Source organism: Acanthochromis polyacanthus, chromosome 2 (assembly GCF_021347895.1).
Source record: "Acanthochromis polyacanthus isolate Apoly-LR-REF ecotype Palm Island chromosome 2, KAUST_Apoly_ChrSc, whole genome shotgun sequence".
Lineage (NCBI taxonomy): Eukaryota > Metazoa > Chordata > Actinopteri > Pomacentridae > Acanthochromis > Acanthochromis polyacanthus.
In genome coordinates this window covers 13,743,025-13,758,211 of record NC_067114.1, presented here as the reverse complement: position 1 = coordinate 13,758,211, position 15,187 = coordinate 13,743,025, and the positions used below count along the sequence as shown (strand labels likewise).

Genomic DNA, 15,187 nt, shown 5'->3' with positions numbered 1-15,187 from the left:
CAGTGTGAGGAGTGATCAAAAAGTTTTGACACTGCACTTATTAAAAGCAACAAACTCGTGTAAATCTGGCTGCTGTTTACTTCAAAGTAGTGTTGTGCAGAGATACACTGCTCCCAGTGCTCAAGTAACATTTGAAATGCTACCTTGAAGTCCTGTTCTGAGTGTACACTCTCAGGTACACACTGAATCTCCTCCAGTGTGTCAAACTGATGAACCTTCAATCTAAATTTCATTTTAAGGTGAAGATTTAATGTGGAAGAAAATAAGATGCTGGGAGCCAACAGGGTGGGGGGAGAGTGGCGGTTGCATTATTGAACCAAAACTTCTGCGTTTTCAACACATTGTGAGTGGCCGCATGTTGGTACTCACTACACATTTCAGGGAGTTTGTGCCGAATGTCCTCCTCAGATATCTCAGCATTGCTCAGCTCTGAGTTGACACTCCAACCCTGGGGTACCGTCAACATTCACAATGCACAATCCTGTGAATGTCAAATAAAACGACAAGCAAGCTCTAGGTTGTGCTGTTGACCTGATGCGGCTCACTTAGTCTCAGAAACTGCAGGCTCTTCCCCTGAAGAGTCTCTGGGTTATCCCAGCTCCCATCTTTATATACATGTTTTTTTCTGTGCTCCCTGCATAAGTTCGTGGTCCATGGTGAAACTACAAATGTGCACTTTCATGTGGTCAGAACGGGACTCCAGAAAGTGTTCCAGTGCATCCCTGCACAGGTAGAGCATGGGAAGCCTGTCGACTTTAAATTAGATGTTTTTTGTTGTTGCTTTTCATAGGCATAATGTTGTAACTTCTTGAATGCACCTTGAGTTGTATTGCTGTTTTTGCATATAGATTTTCACATTGGGTTGTTTGGATGATATCAGTGTCTTCATCTCTTCCTGCTTTCGATCAAAACAACACACAGATTAATGCAATACAGAAATCTTGTTGAGTTGGGAATGAGTCATGATATCAAACATGAACACAAACACACCGTGGGTCTCGAATTGTTTCATGATTGCTGCACAGTCAGTCATAAGAACTGAGTGGCTTCATTGTCTGCCAGAAAACATTGCTGCTCACAATGAAAACACTGGTATATTAGTCACACAGGCAAAGAACTCTCTCCACACTTGATTTAACTTCATTTTACCAAGGTGCAGACATAAGCAGAATGGCGATGCTATTTGTGAGGACAAACTAAATGGTGAGAAATTCATCACTGTAAACTGGAGTTTACTCCACAGAGCTTTTCAGCGAATGATCAACCCACACTAAGGCATGTTGCAGTAGATGATTCTCCCTATTTCGTCTTATTTTCCTTTGTTAGCTGATTTTCCAAATGTGTATAAAATCTATTAAACATCAGAACCATCCTACCATGGCTTCTTGCAAAGCCAGCAAACACAGGACAAGTATGTCCTAAAGGAAATGAACGTGGTCGCCTGCAGAATGTTTATTGTAGCTCTTCCCCACAGTGACACAGTTTCAGTCACGAGCTCACACTAGATTCCTGCATAGATAAGGGACAACCTGTGCACAAATCACATTTTAACCTGAAATGCATGCTGGGAAGAGCGTAGGGGGTGTTTTTAATCAAGTTCTGCATCTATTTTACATGCTTATTTATGTATTAATGTGATACACGCAACAGCATGTTGTTTCATTACGTAACTATAAATAAATACCCTGTGACCTTGCACCATGTGTACTCATCTCTTTTTAAATACCGTTTATATGTCATTTAATTAAAAAAAAATCACAATGTTGTGTGTCCACATTAAGCTCTGGGTGGACATCATAACAGCTGGCAGTCAGCTGTGTTATGATGATGAAGAGTGATGCCACGAGAATATATCCGGCAGAAGCAGGTCGTTCATAAAAACGGGTGAACTTCAGCATTGCTTTCTTTACTGCAGATTGCCTCCATTTGCCCTTTGCTTTTCCACCGCTTGTGGTAGATTTACAGATGTCAGCCAACCGAGCCTCGGGCTAGATACACATATACAATCTGTCAAAACAAGTGTCGAGTGTTGCATGGGAGCAAATGAGATACAGAAAAATAAAAAAGAAAGATGCACACTGTAAGTTTAGGCACGATTCCCAGTACTAGCATACTTTTAAATACAATCCTGGTTTACAAATTCTGCCTTTATTTTAATAACCTTGGACATAATTTCAGTTCTAATGACATTACACACACCAAATCAACAGCTGAGCTTAGAGAACATGGTGACATCATTACAACGTAGTCTAACGGCATGACATTATCATTTAGCCAGGTGTAAACCATGCACCGTTTAGAACAAAACAGGAGGTCGAAAGCTGTAACGGAAGGAGGAACTGTGACGGATGTTAATGCCAATGTCAGTCTGGATTTATCCGTTCAACTTTGGCTTCCTTTTTAAATAACTTTGAATGACTTTGTTTCTGATCTAAACCGTTCATTACTAACGTCCCTAAAGTTGTAAGTAATCCGAAATATCACATAAATTAACTATTTCCTGTCACTCTTTCATCCATTACTCCAATATCTACCGTCAGATTAGTCCTAAAGTTGTGGCTCATTGTGTACCGCACAGGACATAAGGGCATCATCACCCACTGCTCCTGGCAAGTGTAGAGTTCACATCTACCTCTCTCTGCCCCCCCAACAGCCTCTCTGAGCCTATATAACAGATGGGCCTGCTGCAATCGTTTCCATCCTCACCCTCGCTCCTCTATGACTGGCCCCTCTGATAATTAAAACAGATGAGAGAATATTAAAAGAATGAAGCGCATGGAGAAAGCAGACGAAAATACCAGACCAGATGCTCGGTACACTCTGCCACTCGGTGTTGGGGCCAGTCCCCTCTCCTCCCTCTGTGCCGCTCTGCTTCCACTCTCCACTGAGATGCAAAATGGAGCAGATAGTAAAAACGAGCACTGTAGTAACCTCGAAACAGACTGGGCATTTACACTGCTACGACCACATAAACCATGAACAAAGCGTGAGGTTTGCAAGAGCACACTATAAAAGTTTGCGAAAATTATCGTGGAGAAGGAGAGATTGGGCTGAGTAATTGATCTTTTGGGCCTCTAACTGAGTTAATGTTGGATTGAGGTAGAAAAAGGACAAAATAACTTCTGAACAATAAAAGCATTTTATGTTGGTTGCCCATGTCTTTCAAACCAAGTCATGGGTTAATTGTGTACATATACACACTTGCACCCATGAGACCCTTCTTGTGGCACCTGAGCCTCCCTATTAGGGCCACGCAGTACAGTGAGCTCACAGCTTTTGTTGAGGCGCACTGGAGCACACAGAGGGCACGTCTGCAACAGCAACAGCATCTGGGCTGTGAATCGCTTGCCGCTCACTCCAGCCCATCCCTGCTTCCACAGCTGGGCCTCAGCAAGCCGGAGGGGACCTGTGACAGTCAGGAAGTACAAACGATAAATGATGACAACACCCATATGTTGTCGGGGTCGCTGTGGAGCAAATGGCCTGAGGGGGAAAAATAGGCGAGAGAGAGAGAGACAGAGAGAGCGAGAGAGAGAGAGAGAGAGAGAGAGAGAGAGAGAGAGAGTAGCAGCAGGAAGAGAGGAAGAAAAAAAACGGGCCTGCCGTCACGCGACAAGAAACGACTTGCTGCTTTAAGACGCAAAAATGAAAAAATGACAAGCTTTTGTTGGGTTTAACTAAAGATAGAGGATGAAAATTTAATTTTGAACTCAATAATCCAACTTTCTAGCAATAACAGTTCAGAAATGCTGGTAGCCCGCATGGTGTTGGATGAGCAGATTACACTGCTTTAGCATCTAAGACATGAAAGTTTGTTCGCAAAGTAATCTAGGCCACAGGCAGAAGTGTTTGTTGGCCGGCTCTGTGAGAACAGTGGGAGGAGGGAGTAGACAGGGCACACTGCTGCCAGCAGCACAGAGCAGGATTACTGGAGTCTGGACAGAGAGATTTTTGGTCGCTGTCTCGCCCATCATTTACATTTGTGACTGTTGCTGTATTGTGGTGTCTGTTTCTGGGAAATGATCATGTAGATTGGATCATTTCGGAATTTATGTCTCTCATTTTTAGCAGAACTCATAACATTGTATGCAGAAGAAAATGTGCACGCTGCTTTCCAAATAACATGAAAAATGAACCATTTACTCATTCTTTTTATGTTCACAGTTTCCCATTATGTCCATGTGACTATTGTGAGCCATGCTGGCAGCATAGCTTCATAAGTGGCAATGTTGATGTGCCTCTACAGCTGCTGGATGGATTGTCATGAAATTTTGCACAGACAGTAATGGGGTCCAGAGCAGGAATCCTAATTACTTTTGTGATCCTCTGACTTTTAATCTACTTCCACTGTGAGGTCTTGAACAAATGGATTTTTTCCTCCAGACTTATGTGCTCCCTTCTGGATGAATTGTAATGATTCTGGTGATCCTTTGAATTTACATCTAATTCCACCATCAGGTCAAAATTCTAACTGTCCAGCTCTGTAGTTTATGTACAAATAACTCCAAAACTAATGACATTTCCACTGATTATAGAAGATGAGTTCATTGCTAATATGCTAAACTACAATGGCTTTATACTTGTGCAGCATCAGCTCATAAGCGTCACCACTGTGAGCATTTTTAAAATCTGTTGTGCACAGCCTCCCAGTGGGGCCACAGACCATTCATCTTATTCTTCTCTGTGTGTTAACAGGCTGGACAGGTTCATAGTTTAGCCAGCTTGATGTGCGGCCACAGAAATCCAACTTGGCCAGTTTTAAGTCCATGTCATCACTGTGAAATATCAGGCGGACTATATCAGGGCTGATACCTCAGGTGTTTTCCATTTGAGGTTAGTCATTGTGTGCGAGTGTGTGTGCATGTGTGTGTTGTATGACTAACCTCATTAATGCATGGCTGCACGTTGTTGAATAACTTCACGGTGGAATGGATAAATAATGTTTTAGGGTTTAAGGTTTAGGAGGAGATGGTCAGAGGGAGCGCAGGCAGAGAGCTGGATTAGTTGTTTTAAAGGACATTCTGGGGACATAATGTCCAACACTGCAGTACTTGTACTTCTACATGCTACTTTATGATGATGATAGAACCAACGGAGCGACAGAAATGGAGCTGCCTCGGATGGAAAAGTATCAGTATTCAGTGTGGAGCTGGAAACATATGTGGAGCCCCACTTGCACAGAAGACAGAATAATAATGAGATTTGCTGATTAAGCTCGGCACAAACAAGTTGGCCTCAATACTATTACATCTGTTAATGTTCATTTTCAATTCGTGTTCGTATCCCTAACCAATTTATAATTCTGGTATCCTTGGGAGGGTGTCCTGCAAAGCATTTTAAAGCTCTGTTTTCATGTTTTGTCTATCCCAGTTGCTTTAATAAAAAATCTCTCCTCTCACTATTGTATCTCTATTTTCAGCAAAAAGTAAAAATTGGCTCTAAAGATTCAGCCATTCACAGTATTATTATCTTTCTGTATCTGTGCAAGTGGAACTCAGTGAGCAGTGGCAGTATGAAGGACAATATATGGACTTCCAGAGGACATGTAAGAGAAAATACGCTGCAAGAATCAGGGGGGTGAGAGCGACGAAATCTGAATCAACACAAACTTCACACACACAAAGAGAACTTGCTGTGGTTTGCGCTCATTAGAGGAGCTCAGGCCAGCAGAGCTGCAGCTTGAGTAAAAGATGCAGTTCAAGGAGAGAGCTGGAGTAATAAAGGCGTGAATGAATTCAAATAGGCCCACACACACTCTTCTTTCTCCCACTGCCCTCCATTCCCCTCCTCCAGCCCTCGAAGCACACAGTTTACGTTAGTGCATCTCTACAGTGGCGTATTGAAATGGCAGCAATAAACAGTAATCACCAGCAGGCATAAGTGTGCAGTACATCAACAGATAGATTAAAACATTGACTGATGGAGACAGCACCTTTGGCTAAAATCAATGGCAGCTTACACACACAGCTGGTATGAAGCTAATAACGAGTAATGATTGGAAAAGCTGAGGTGCAACCACTGAGTTACAGATAAAGGGCTGCAGAAAATAATAGGGCACATGATTGTCTCTGACTGTGTGGGGGTATTAGAATGCGCGCGTGTGTTTGTGTGTGTGTTGGGGGGGTTCGTACTCACCCATAAGTGGTGTTGCTGGCCCTCTTACTGGCTGCCCTGGAGCGGCTTGACTTCAACTCTCCACTCATGCTCATGTCTGAATGAAAGAACAACCAATTAACTTTGTAATGATACAGTAAAGAGAAGCAGAGCACAACAAAGGAAGAGTACAAAACACACTTAGAAGACTGTTCAGATGATTAACCGAAATGCAAATTGCTGGTGCATGTTTATCCTATGCTCAAGTTTAATAATAACTAAAACTTTCAACACTGGAGTTACAAGGTGCTTTCCAAAACATTGAAAACAAATTATTTGAACACAAGAGACGTGATCTATGGTAGTAGAGGGCTACACACATACTCGGAGTGTGTAAGTGTGTAAGTAAATTAAAGTGATTCCAAACTTAAAGCAAAAGATTTCAAGCATTAACGTGACCCCTGACCAATCAAAAAACAGAACAAAAAGGCCCAAAAAAAGGAAATACGAGTCAAAAATATCCCCCTAAGTCCCTGAAACTGAAGTCTTTGATTTGCAAATGAATGGATCCATGATTTTACATGAAGGCAGATGTGGTCGGTTGTTGCTTTTTTTTTTTTTAATTACTTTCAAAATAATGTCCAAATGGGAGAGAATACTTCTGTTCTGTCCCAAGACAAATTTTTGTAAGGGCGTTATCCAGAAAATCTATCCTGTGGGAGTAATGCACTTTAAACTGTAATACCACAATGTTTGAATTTCTTGAATATCAGAGTAAGAAATTATTTATTTTTACATGGTCGGTCATTCCTGCATAAGCAGAATATAAAAGCAATTGACCACAAAAAAATGACTTTTTGAGCCACAGTGATTTGTCACACAGAAAGAAAACTAACAAGATATCGGTTTTCTTTGCCACCTCAGTGTGAGTACCAGTCCCAGCTTGGCCACGCTTTTAAAAATGGTCTGGCTCCGTCACTGAAAGAGCCAGAAAGGACTGACTGTAGCCAGTTTTCATATCCATCTTCCTTCACACCCTGTTTGACTGCTCTAGCAACTTTAAACTTGCTGTTCACTTCTATTTCTGTCTCCCGTCTGAGCCGCACCAACACATTATAAACAGCCTCTTCTTCCCAAAGCTAAACCACATATCTGTTAAACACATGTTCTGATTGACAATTAGGCATCTTGTTTACAGGATCGCTGCTCGTACTGTAGTTGCTTTGCGTCGATTTACCAGAGGTAAGTAAAAAAAAAAGGAGGGAGAAGGCAGGAGGAAAGAGGGGATAGAGAAGGGAGAGTGGACAGGAGGAGAGGAGTCCGGCCTGACATGGACAGATGGGTGGTGAATGGAGTGTGACCAGGCCAGCTGCACATACACTCACACAGCGTGACTGTCAAATGGCTGGAAGCTACAATTAATTAAATATGGGTCTGAATGTGTGAAAAGAAATATGGACATGTGTATGCGCCTTTACCTCCCACAGCAGAGATAATTTCCTGACAGTTTATGGTCAAACAGTGACCTGCTGGATGGCTTCTCTGCAGCCAACAGAGTCTCTGCTGGTGAGGAGCTGCACCCTGCTGACGCCTTCACCACTGTTTGCCTGAACCGTGCATTTATGCACACCAGTAATGTGCACTGAATGTAAGGAATATAGACAATGCTTGAATATGAGGAAGTTTTTAATGCGCCAAAATGTATAAAAATGACCGTATTTGAGGGAATAAGGCTGACATTTCCAAATATACTAAGTGTGAACACAGTTTTTAAAGTATGATAAACGCATTTTTGAAAACAACGAACAAACAAGCATTTATTGTTAGTTTAATTCAGCCAAAACCATCTTACTATTTTGAATAAAATTGCATTGAAGCCTCAAATACTCAAAATAACTCAATTTAAAGTGCATCATATTAAAAATACTGCATACTGTGCAGGTAAAACTGAACAGGCCACAGTGTTTATACATCAGTGTAGAATAACAACAACTATATACTTTTTCACTAAGAGGACAAAAGATTTGCCCTTCATTTCTGAAAATATTATGGACAATTCTTTACACAGGCTTAGTATTGTGTGGCAGGAAAACAAAACCGAGTTTTTCTGATGCGTTTGCCGAGCAACACGAAGACTGTATGATTGACTGCATGATGAAGCCATTACACAGGAAGAGAGGGGAGGATGCTGCTGAGCACAGTTGTCTCGCTCAACAGGAGCAAAACCTCAGGAGGTAATCAGAGTGCTATTTGGTAAACAAAATCCTGTACACCACAGTTAGCTTCCCCGGTGTAGACTTCACATATAAGCCCACACACACACACAAATACAGTTTGCTTGTTTTCTCTTTGATTTTCTGTTGTGAGGTACAGAAAAAAATGAACTCTTCTTTTACTGCAAACTCGGAAGAGTTCTGCTTTTTTTTTTTAGCAGTTTTGCGAAGTTAGTAGATGTATTAAATGAAAAATATAGTTAATCAGTGATGAATATAATCCTTTGTTTGGATTCTCACTCCCTAGTTGACTATTTAAACACACAGGACAATGTAAATACCACTTAGAACATATGTTCCCTACAATAACCTGCACTATACAGTAATAGCTTTCACTGTGGTGATGATAAATGAAAAAGGAATTGTAAGAGCTGTTGAGATGCGGTATACATTATTTACTCTTACCATTACCAATTGCAATATCACTTAAATTTAACTGGCCCTATTTCACATTTATAACCAGTCTATAAATAATTCATAAATACTTAACAGCACCTACAGCTGCACATTGCTTTAGACAAAAGTGTCCTTCAAATTAATGTTTAATGTAATGTATCTGTATGCAAGCATGAGTAGGCATGTGTAAGGAAAAGTGTTTACTAATGTGCAGTGTTGGTCAAAAATGGAATCCCGTCATGCAATGTCTGTGTATATTATTTATTACATTGTGCAACGCCATTAAACATGAGGTGATGAAGGAAATAAGGGGAATTTGTAATGTAATGTAGTCATATGCAAGCAAAAGGAGTGCTTACTGATGTGCAATGTCTGATAAAAATTATAACTTCTCCTTCCAACACATATTTTATGTTGCCACAGCTGTGTTTGACTTCTATCATTCGATATCTGTTTATGCTGTTTACTATATTTTGTAAGAAGGGGTAAGTTATGGATGATTGTATTTCTCATTTATGTCTTTTTTGGCTTTTTTAATTATTGAAAAAATCCTTATTATTTTAGGATTTTGAATTAAACAAAGGGGAAGAAAAACCTCAGCATGAATACGTTATATAAAACAATGCTAGTTCATCTACACTGTATGTGTTTAAATGGCTCAGGCTACCTTATGTACATCTGGTGTTGCACAATATGCTGACACTTGAAAGATATAATAATACCCTGACAATAAGAAGGTCCTGTAGTCTATGCTATAGTGCTGCAGTATTTTAATCAGTATTTCCTGAGTTGCACTGAGGGATGTATTGACATATTGTCAACATAGGAGGGACACACAGCGGAATGTGGAATTATTTGCCAAGCACAGTCGACAGTCAGTGTGAGCCCACAGACACTACAAAGCCTGTCTGAGAAAGATGTTTTAAACCTACGCAAACCAAAGGAGCCAACATGTCCAACTTGGCAAAGCATCTCCCTAACAGACAGGCCAGCTTGTTCAAAGGATTCAAAGAGCAGCAGGTTCGTACAAGCGAAAGATACCATAGTTACACCATGCCCATGTAACTAAACATAGCATGTGTGACATTAGTTTGACATGGCAATCGCACACACAAAGAAGTTTAAGATCTATGTTCTTTTCCTGCTGTTTTAAGTGTTAGGGTTAGTGTTAGCTCAAATGGTATGGTTTCAATATCAGTACTGAGATGTTTAAACAAGTATCATATCTATGTTAGAATTTCAGTGACAAATGCAGCTCCATCTCGGTTGTTATGAAACTACGTAAACATGGCATCACTTCTGCAACATAAGGAGAACTGCTGTCTGGTTGTTGACAGATTATTTTTCCGTTCCAGAGGTATATTTTCCTCGTCATTAAGCTGATATGCCTGCATGGTGATCGTATCATTACCACTGTGAGTCATGATTGTCATTATAAACCAGCGGAAGCAGGAACAACTCCAGCAGATTCTGGCTAAAAACTGGCAGGAAGATACAGAAATCAAAGAGGAGATTTAGATAACAGACAGCTAGTTTGTAAAAAAAATAGAAGTAAAGTGCACCAAAGGTCACATCAAGGTCACATGAGATCACACATAATGAGTTCTAAAGCCTCATCCTCTGAGGTCAGTCACTGTGCTTTGTATCAGCGGATGTCAGGCTCTGTGCCAAACCATCACTTCATACAGAGCCAAAGTGAAAGCTGGTTTCATCACAACACTACCTGGAAATAAAATTACATAGCAACAAAGCAGAAAAGCTGTTCTTATTCTGAGTTTCCAGAGGAAGCAGGAGAGGGGTGCGTGCACCGACTGGACTCCCCCTGAAGACCCCAGTCAGTCAGCATCCACCCTGCTGAAGTGTCCTTGAGTTCTGAACCTGTACTTTCACTTCCCTGCACACACTGAAAAGACATCCCTGCCTTTAGAAATCCATGTGTGCAACTGTAAAAACTCAAAAATGAAATGGCAGTCATGAACTCTGCAACACGCCAACTCGGGGTATTTGTTCACTGCATTCGTTTTATGTTCGCAAGCAGCTTCTTCCATCCTCTGCATATGATTACACACACACGCACACACATGCACACACACACACACGCACACACACACGTAGACAAACACACATATACACAAACACAAACACACACAAGCTTGAAGTCTGTGATGTGTGGGAGATAAGATAATAATATAATCAGATGAACAGCTAAATTTGCTGCCTTCTATAATCACTTAATTTCTTCCTGATTCTTCAATTTTCCACGCAGTAGGTTGAACCGCATCCTTAAATGTTTCGTGTATTTTTCTATTTAATTCAATTCAGCACCTAAAATCACGTAACTAATTTCAACACAGATTACAAATGCTTGAGCTGATGACTGACACTGGTTTTTTTGGAGGCATCTCAATCAAAAATTGATTTTGAATCCTGCTCCCGTAGCTTTTTTTCTCCTTTCTCAAACATTCCAGCAAAAACAAAGTAATTAAGACTGAATTCTTTTGCAACAATCATTTAAATTAGGATTGCAAGATTGATTTGTCAGATTTAGGAAACGATTTCGTACCTTGGTAAAAAAAAAAGAAAAAAAGAAAATCCTGCTGCAGTGAGATATTCATGTGCTCTTCTTGTGTTGTTTTCTTTCTCTGCATGGTACATTTCCCCTTTTACTGCCTATTACTGCGACTTCTTTTGATGTAATTGTTACTGGCATTGTTGAATCTGACAACTTTTTGATCATTTTCACTCAGAACCAATTAGACAAGATAAAATATTAATTGCTATCAAGCAGAAAAACTGGATTAGTACAAAATGACATTTTTTGATAGGACTACACTTTACTCATTTCTATACCTCTGTATATATAAAACAACTCTGAGCCTTTCCGCAAAACTGACAGTATTTGTTTCATGTGCAGTTTGAGTTACAATTAATCAGATCTGTATGTTTTTCTCTCTCTGTTTCCTCTTGACAAACTGCGATGCATTTTGCTGATGTTTTAAACATTTCATAAATCATAAAAGAGGCCATTCTCACCGTGTGTGGTTTTTAAATACACACAGAGTTGTTTAGCCCTCGCTTCCTTTCAAGGTTATTAATCAGTCCACAGTCTGGTTGCCCACATATGGAGGTGGGTGTAAAAAATGTAGCAGATGCTGATGTTAGTCCAGATTGCAAATGTAATTAAAGAATTCAGTTACAATTAATGAGTTAAGTTAATTTAGTCACTATCAAATTTACATATATTCTACTGATCTGCAGATATATTAGAATGTGTGAGTAACTGTAGGGTAAATAGCTCGAAATAATTCAACTTTAGCCAAGACCACATCGCTAGATTTTACATCGACTGTATGTATTAGTTTCTGAATTTTTCAGTTTTTCTGAATTCCTGAGAAACTACAGTTTTTCTGTCTACTCAGTGTATAGTGGGAAACGTTTGTCATCAGGGCTTTCTACCTGAAAGGCTTTAGGAAATCAGATGAGGCAGAATAAAGAGCACAAAAATCCACATATGGAGGAGGTCGGGGTGGATAAATGGGTCAACCACTAAACCTTCACCCAGGAGACATGGGTTTGTGTCCCACAGTGATACCAACTGTCAATGTTAACGCATTATTTAAAAAATGTAAGCAATTTCTTTAAAAAAAATTACACCGAAATTCACTCAAGTTATCATTACACATTATTACATTCTATTTAAAAACAACCCGCTTTGTGATATTTTTTTAATTCCACTTATCCTAGCTTGCAGTGACTTGGAACATCTTCCACACTGCATTTGACCTCAGGTCAGGCTTTGAGCCAAGTAGCAACCGTGAAGCCTTAGATCCACTTTCAGGACTAAATGCAGTCTAATCACAGGCATCCCTGTCAACATAGCCGACACCATGGATTATCACGTTAGGCTGATATGAATATGTGACAGATTGAGAAAGATGCTGGTGTGTGCCAAGATTAATGAGACAGAATCTACACACCACAGCAGTAAAACAGCAGGCGAGTGAAAAGCTCTTGAATTATAACGAGGAGGACATTCAGTTACAGATCCTGAAAACATCCCACATCATTCAAAATCACAGTCACACTAAGGTGAGTTTTTCTTTCACTGTGAAGTTTTTCCAGCCTGCATTGCACTTGTCTGAAGCCTTTCCTTTCCCAGCAGACATGTAGTTTCTCAGCAGATTGTTGTTTCTGAAGTAGTGTGGAAGTTGTGAGTGGATGTAGCCGCTCTGCCTGCATACCTGGGAAAGTGCTGCTATTAAGTATTGTTCATAAAAACACTATCCGCTGAACAGGGGATGAGAAGGGAAAACAAGAAATGTAGGCGCAATTCATCATCACGGATTTGGGAGCACAACATAATTAAGCCTTGGGCCATTTCTGACTCAGACGCCTTTATGTCCAGAGAGCAGGTGCTGACATTGCCAGTGTGGGAAGCAAGTTTATCTTTGATCCAGTAGCTCACATTTTTTGGTGTAAATTTATCTGAGGCACAGCCATAAAGTCGAGCTCCCCCCCCAACATAACCACAGTGCCTTTTCCAAACCCCCATCTGTTTGGATCAATGTGTAGTAGGTGCAGAGAACGCCAGACAAAACAGCTAAGAGGCACAAATGAGAAAGAAAGAACCTGAGCTTTAGGATAAAGCACAGAAATGAGCAAGGGGAAGAGCATAGAGAGGCACAGTGGAAAATACTGTCTTTCAGAAACAGTGTGCTGCATGCAAACATCAACTAACACATGCATGCACATATACACATGCATATATGGGAATATACTCCGATATACTCACATCTTGGACTGAACAGGGTCATATCAGGGATGCAAAACAACCAGAAGAGTAAGAGTGGAAGCTGAGGGTTTCCTTTCTTCTCTCTGATAACTCTCTCTTCTTATGTCCTCACTCTTAGTGTGTGTGTGCGGTGTTGATGGTGTGTGTCTGTGTGTGTGCTCTGGCTGCCGTTTGGCTGACTGCTGTGATACTACTGAGTCAGTGACAAACCAGCTAGAGAAGCACCAATGGGTTGTACCAAATGTGTTCTTGTGGAAGGGGTGGACAGGGGTGCACTGGGCTGTTCCATTAGCAGCAGAACTGGCAGGAGGATTGGATGAGTGTGCAGCTGGTTCACCCTCAGCAACAGGAGCTTGGCTGAAGCTCAGGGCTTACAAATTCCGGCCAGGCAAAGAGGAAGCTGCTGTGGCACATGTGCATGTGTGTGTTTGTGTGTGTGCATCTTAATGCAAGTGTCAAAGTGCAGAAGCCTGAAGACACAGCTGTGCACTTGCTTCACTTCACATTTCAGTGAGACCGCATACAGAACAAAGCAGTACACAGCACTGTATTCTAAACAAATGAAATGACGATCACACAAGGGGGCTTCATCAGAAGATAGGTTAAACATACTCTAAGAGGATCCTCAGTTCATTCACTAATGATTATCTGAACGAGGCATTTGGAAAATAATGCACACACTGAGGACATGCACATACACATTATGAAGAAAGAAGAGCATTTTCCCTAGTGTAATTATGTAAGACAGCAGATAATAGCTTTAATGACAAGTGCAGCAAGTTCATCTGATGAATCAATAAACATCCAAGTTGAAAATGCTTTAATCACTACACCAAACCTAAAACAAGCTGCATAGACGACACGGTAAGCACAGCTCTTCTTACACGTCTAGTAATCTAATATTAGTATCACATATCAGAATGTTATTTCCATCAGTGGGATCTTTATTATAATTAATACTCTATCTGAAAACACACCCAGCAGAACCATTTTTTACATACTGCAAACTGTGCATGCTGTCTAATCGTTATGCCATTTTTGTTGCACAGCAGTCGGAGAGAGAACCCACCTGAGGGCGTTTAATCTTTCTTGCTCCTGAGGAGGGGCTTTCATGTGGGTTTAATTAGCTTCTTTAACAACCAACACAGGGTAAGAATGGCTGCAAGCCAAACTTTAATCTTAGTCAACTCTAAAATGATTATTACCTCTTTTCACACTACACTTAACCCAGGCACAATTGCATTATTAAACTGTTAACCCTTGGATAACTGAGTGCTCAGTGTTGTGACAAGCAGCTAAATTAGCCTCAGGCCATCAGTCTACAAGGTGCTTTAGCACTGAGAAATACATTAAGTGAAGAATAGAGTTGTTGTTTTATTATGAAATATAAAGAGCTTTGTAATTTTAATACTGATGGATGCATTTACTTCTATCGCTTTTTGTGTGTTTTCATACAAAGACATTAAAAAAACGCGTAAAACGAATCTCAAACAAGCTGCTATTACAGGCAGTGATAAATCAAAATATTTATTCCAGATTATCATAAAGTCATACTGGCATGACAAAAAATAAAAGTTATGAATAAACTGACGCAAGCTGAGCTGGATTCAATGATGGCCACACATTATACGTT

At 40.5% G+C, this 15,187-nt stretch overlaps 1 protein-coding gene across 1 annotated transcript in view; it reads right to left on the bottom strand.

Moving 5' to 3' along the window:
* si:dkey-234i14.2 (heterogeneous nuclear ribonucleoprotein C) overlaps positions 1 to 13,758 on the bottom strand; it is a 39,835-nt gene extending 26,077 nt beyond the window's left edge. The window contains exons 1-2 of the mRNA XM_051943557.1: positions 13,555 to 13,758; positions 6,136 to 6,211 (exon numbers count right to left, since the gene is read on the bottom strand). Coding sequence (XP_051799517.1) covers positions 6,136 to 6,211; positions 13,555 to 13,576 — 98 coding nt within the window. The 5' untranslated portion in view covers positions 13,577 to 13,758. The remainder of the gene's footprint in view (positions 1 to 6,135; positions 6,212 to 13,554) is intronic.
* Positions 13,759 to 15,187: the final 1,429 nt, after the last annotated feature.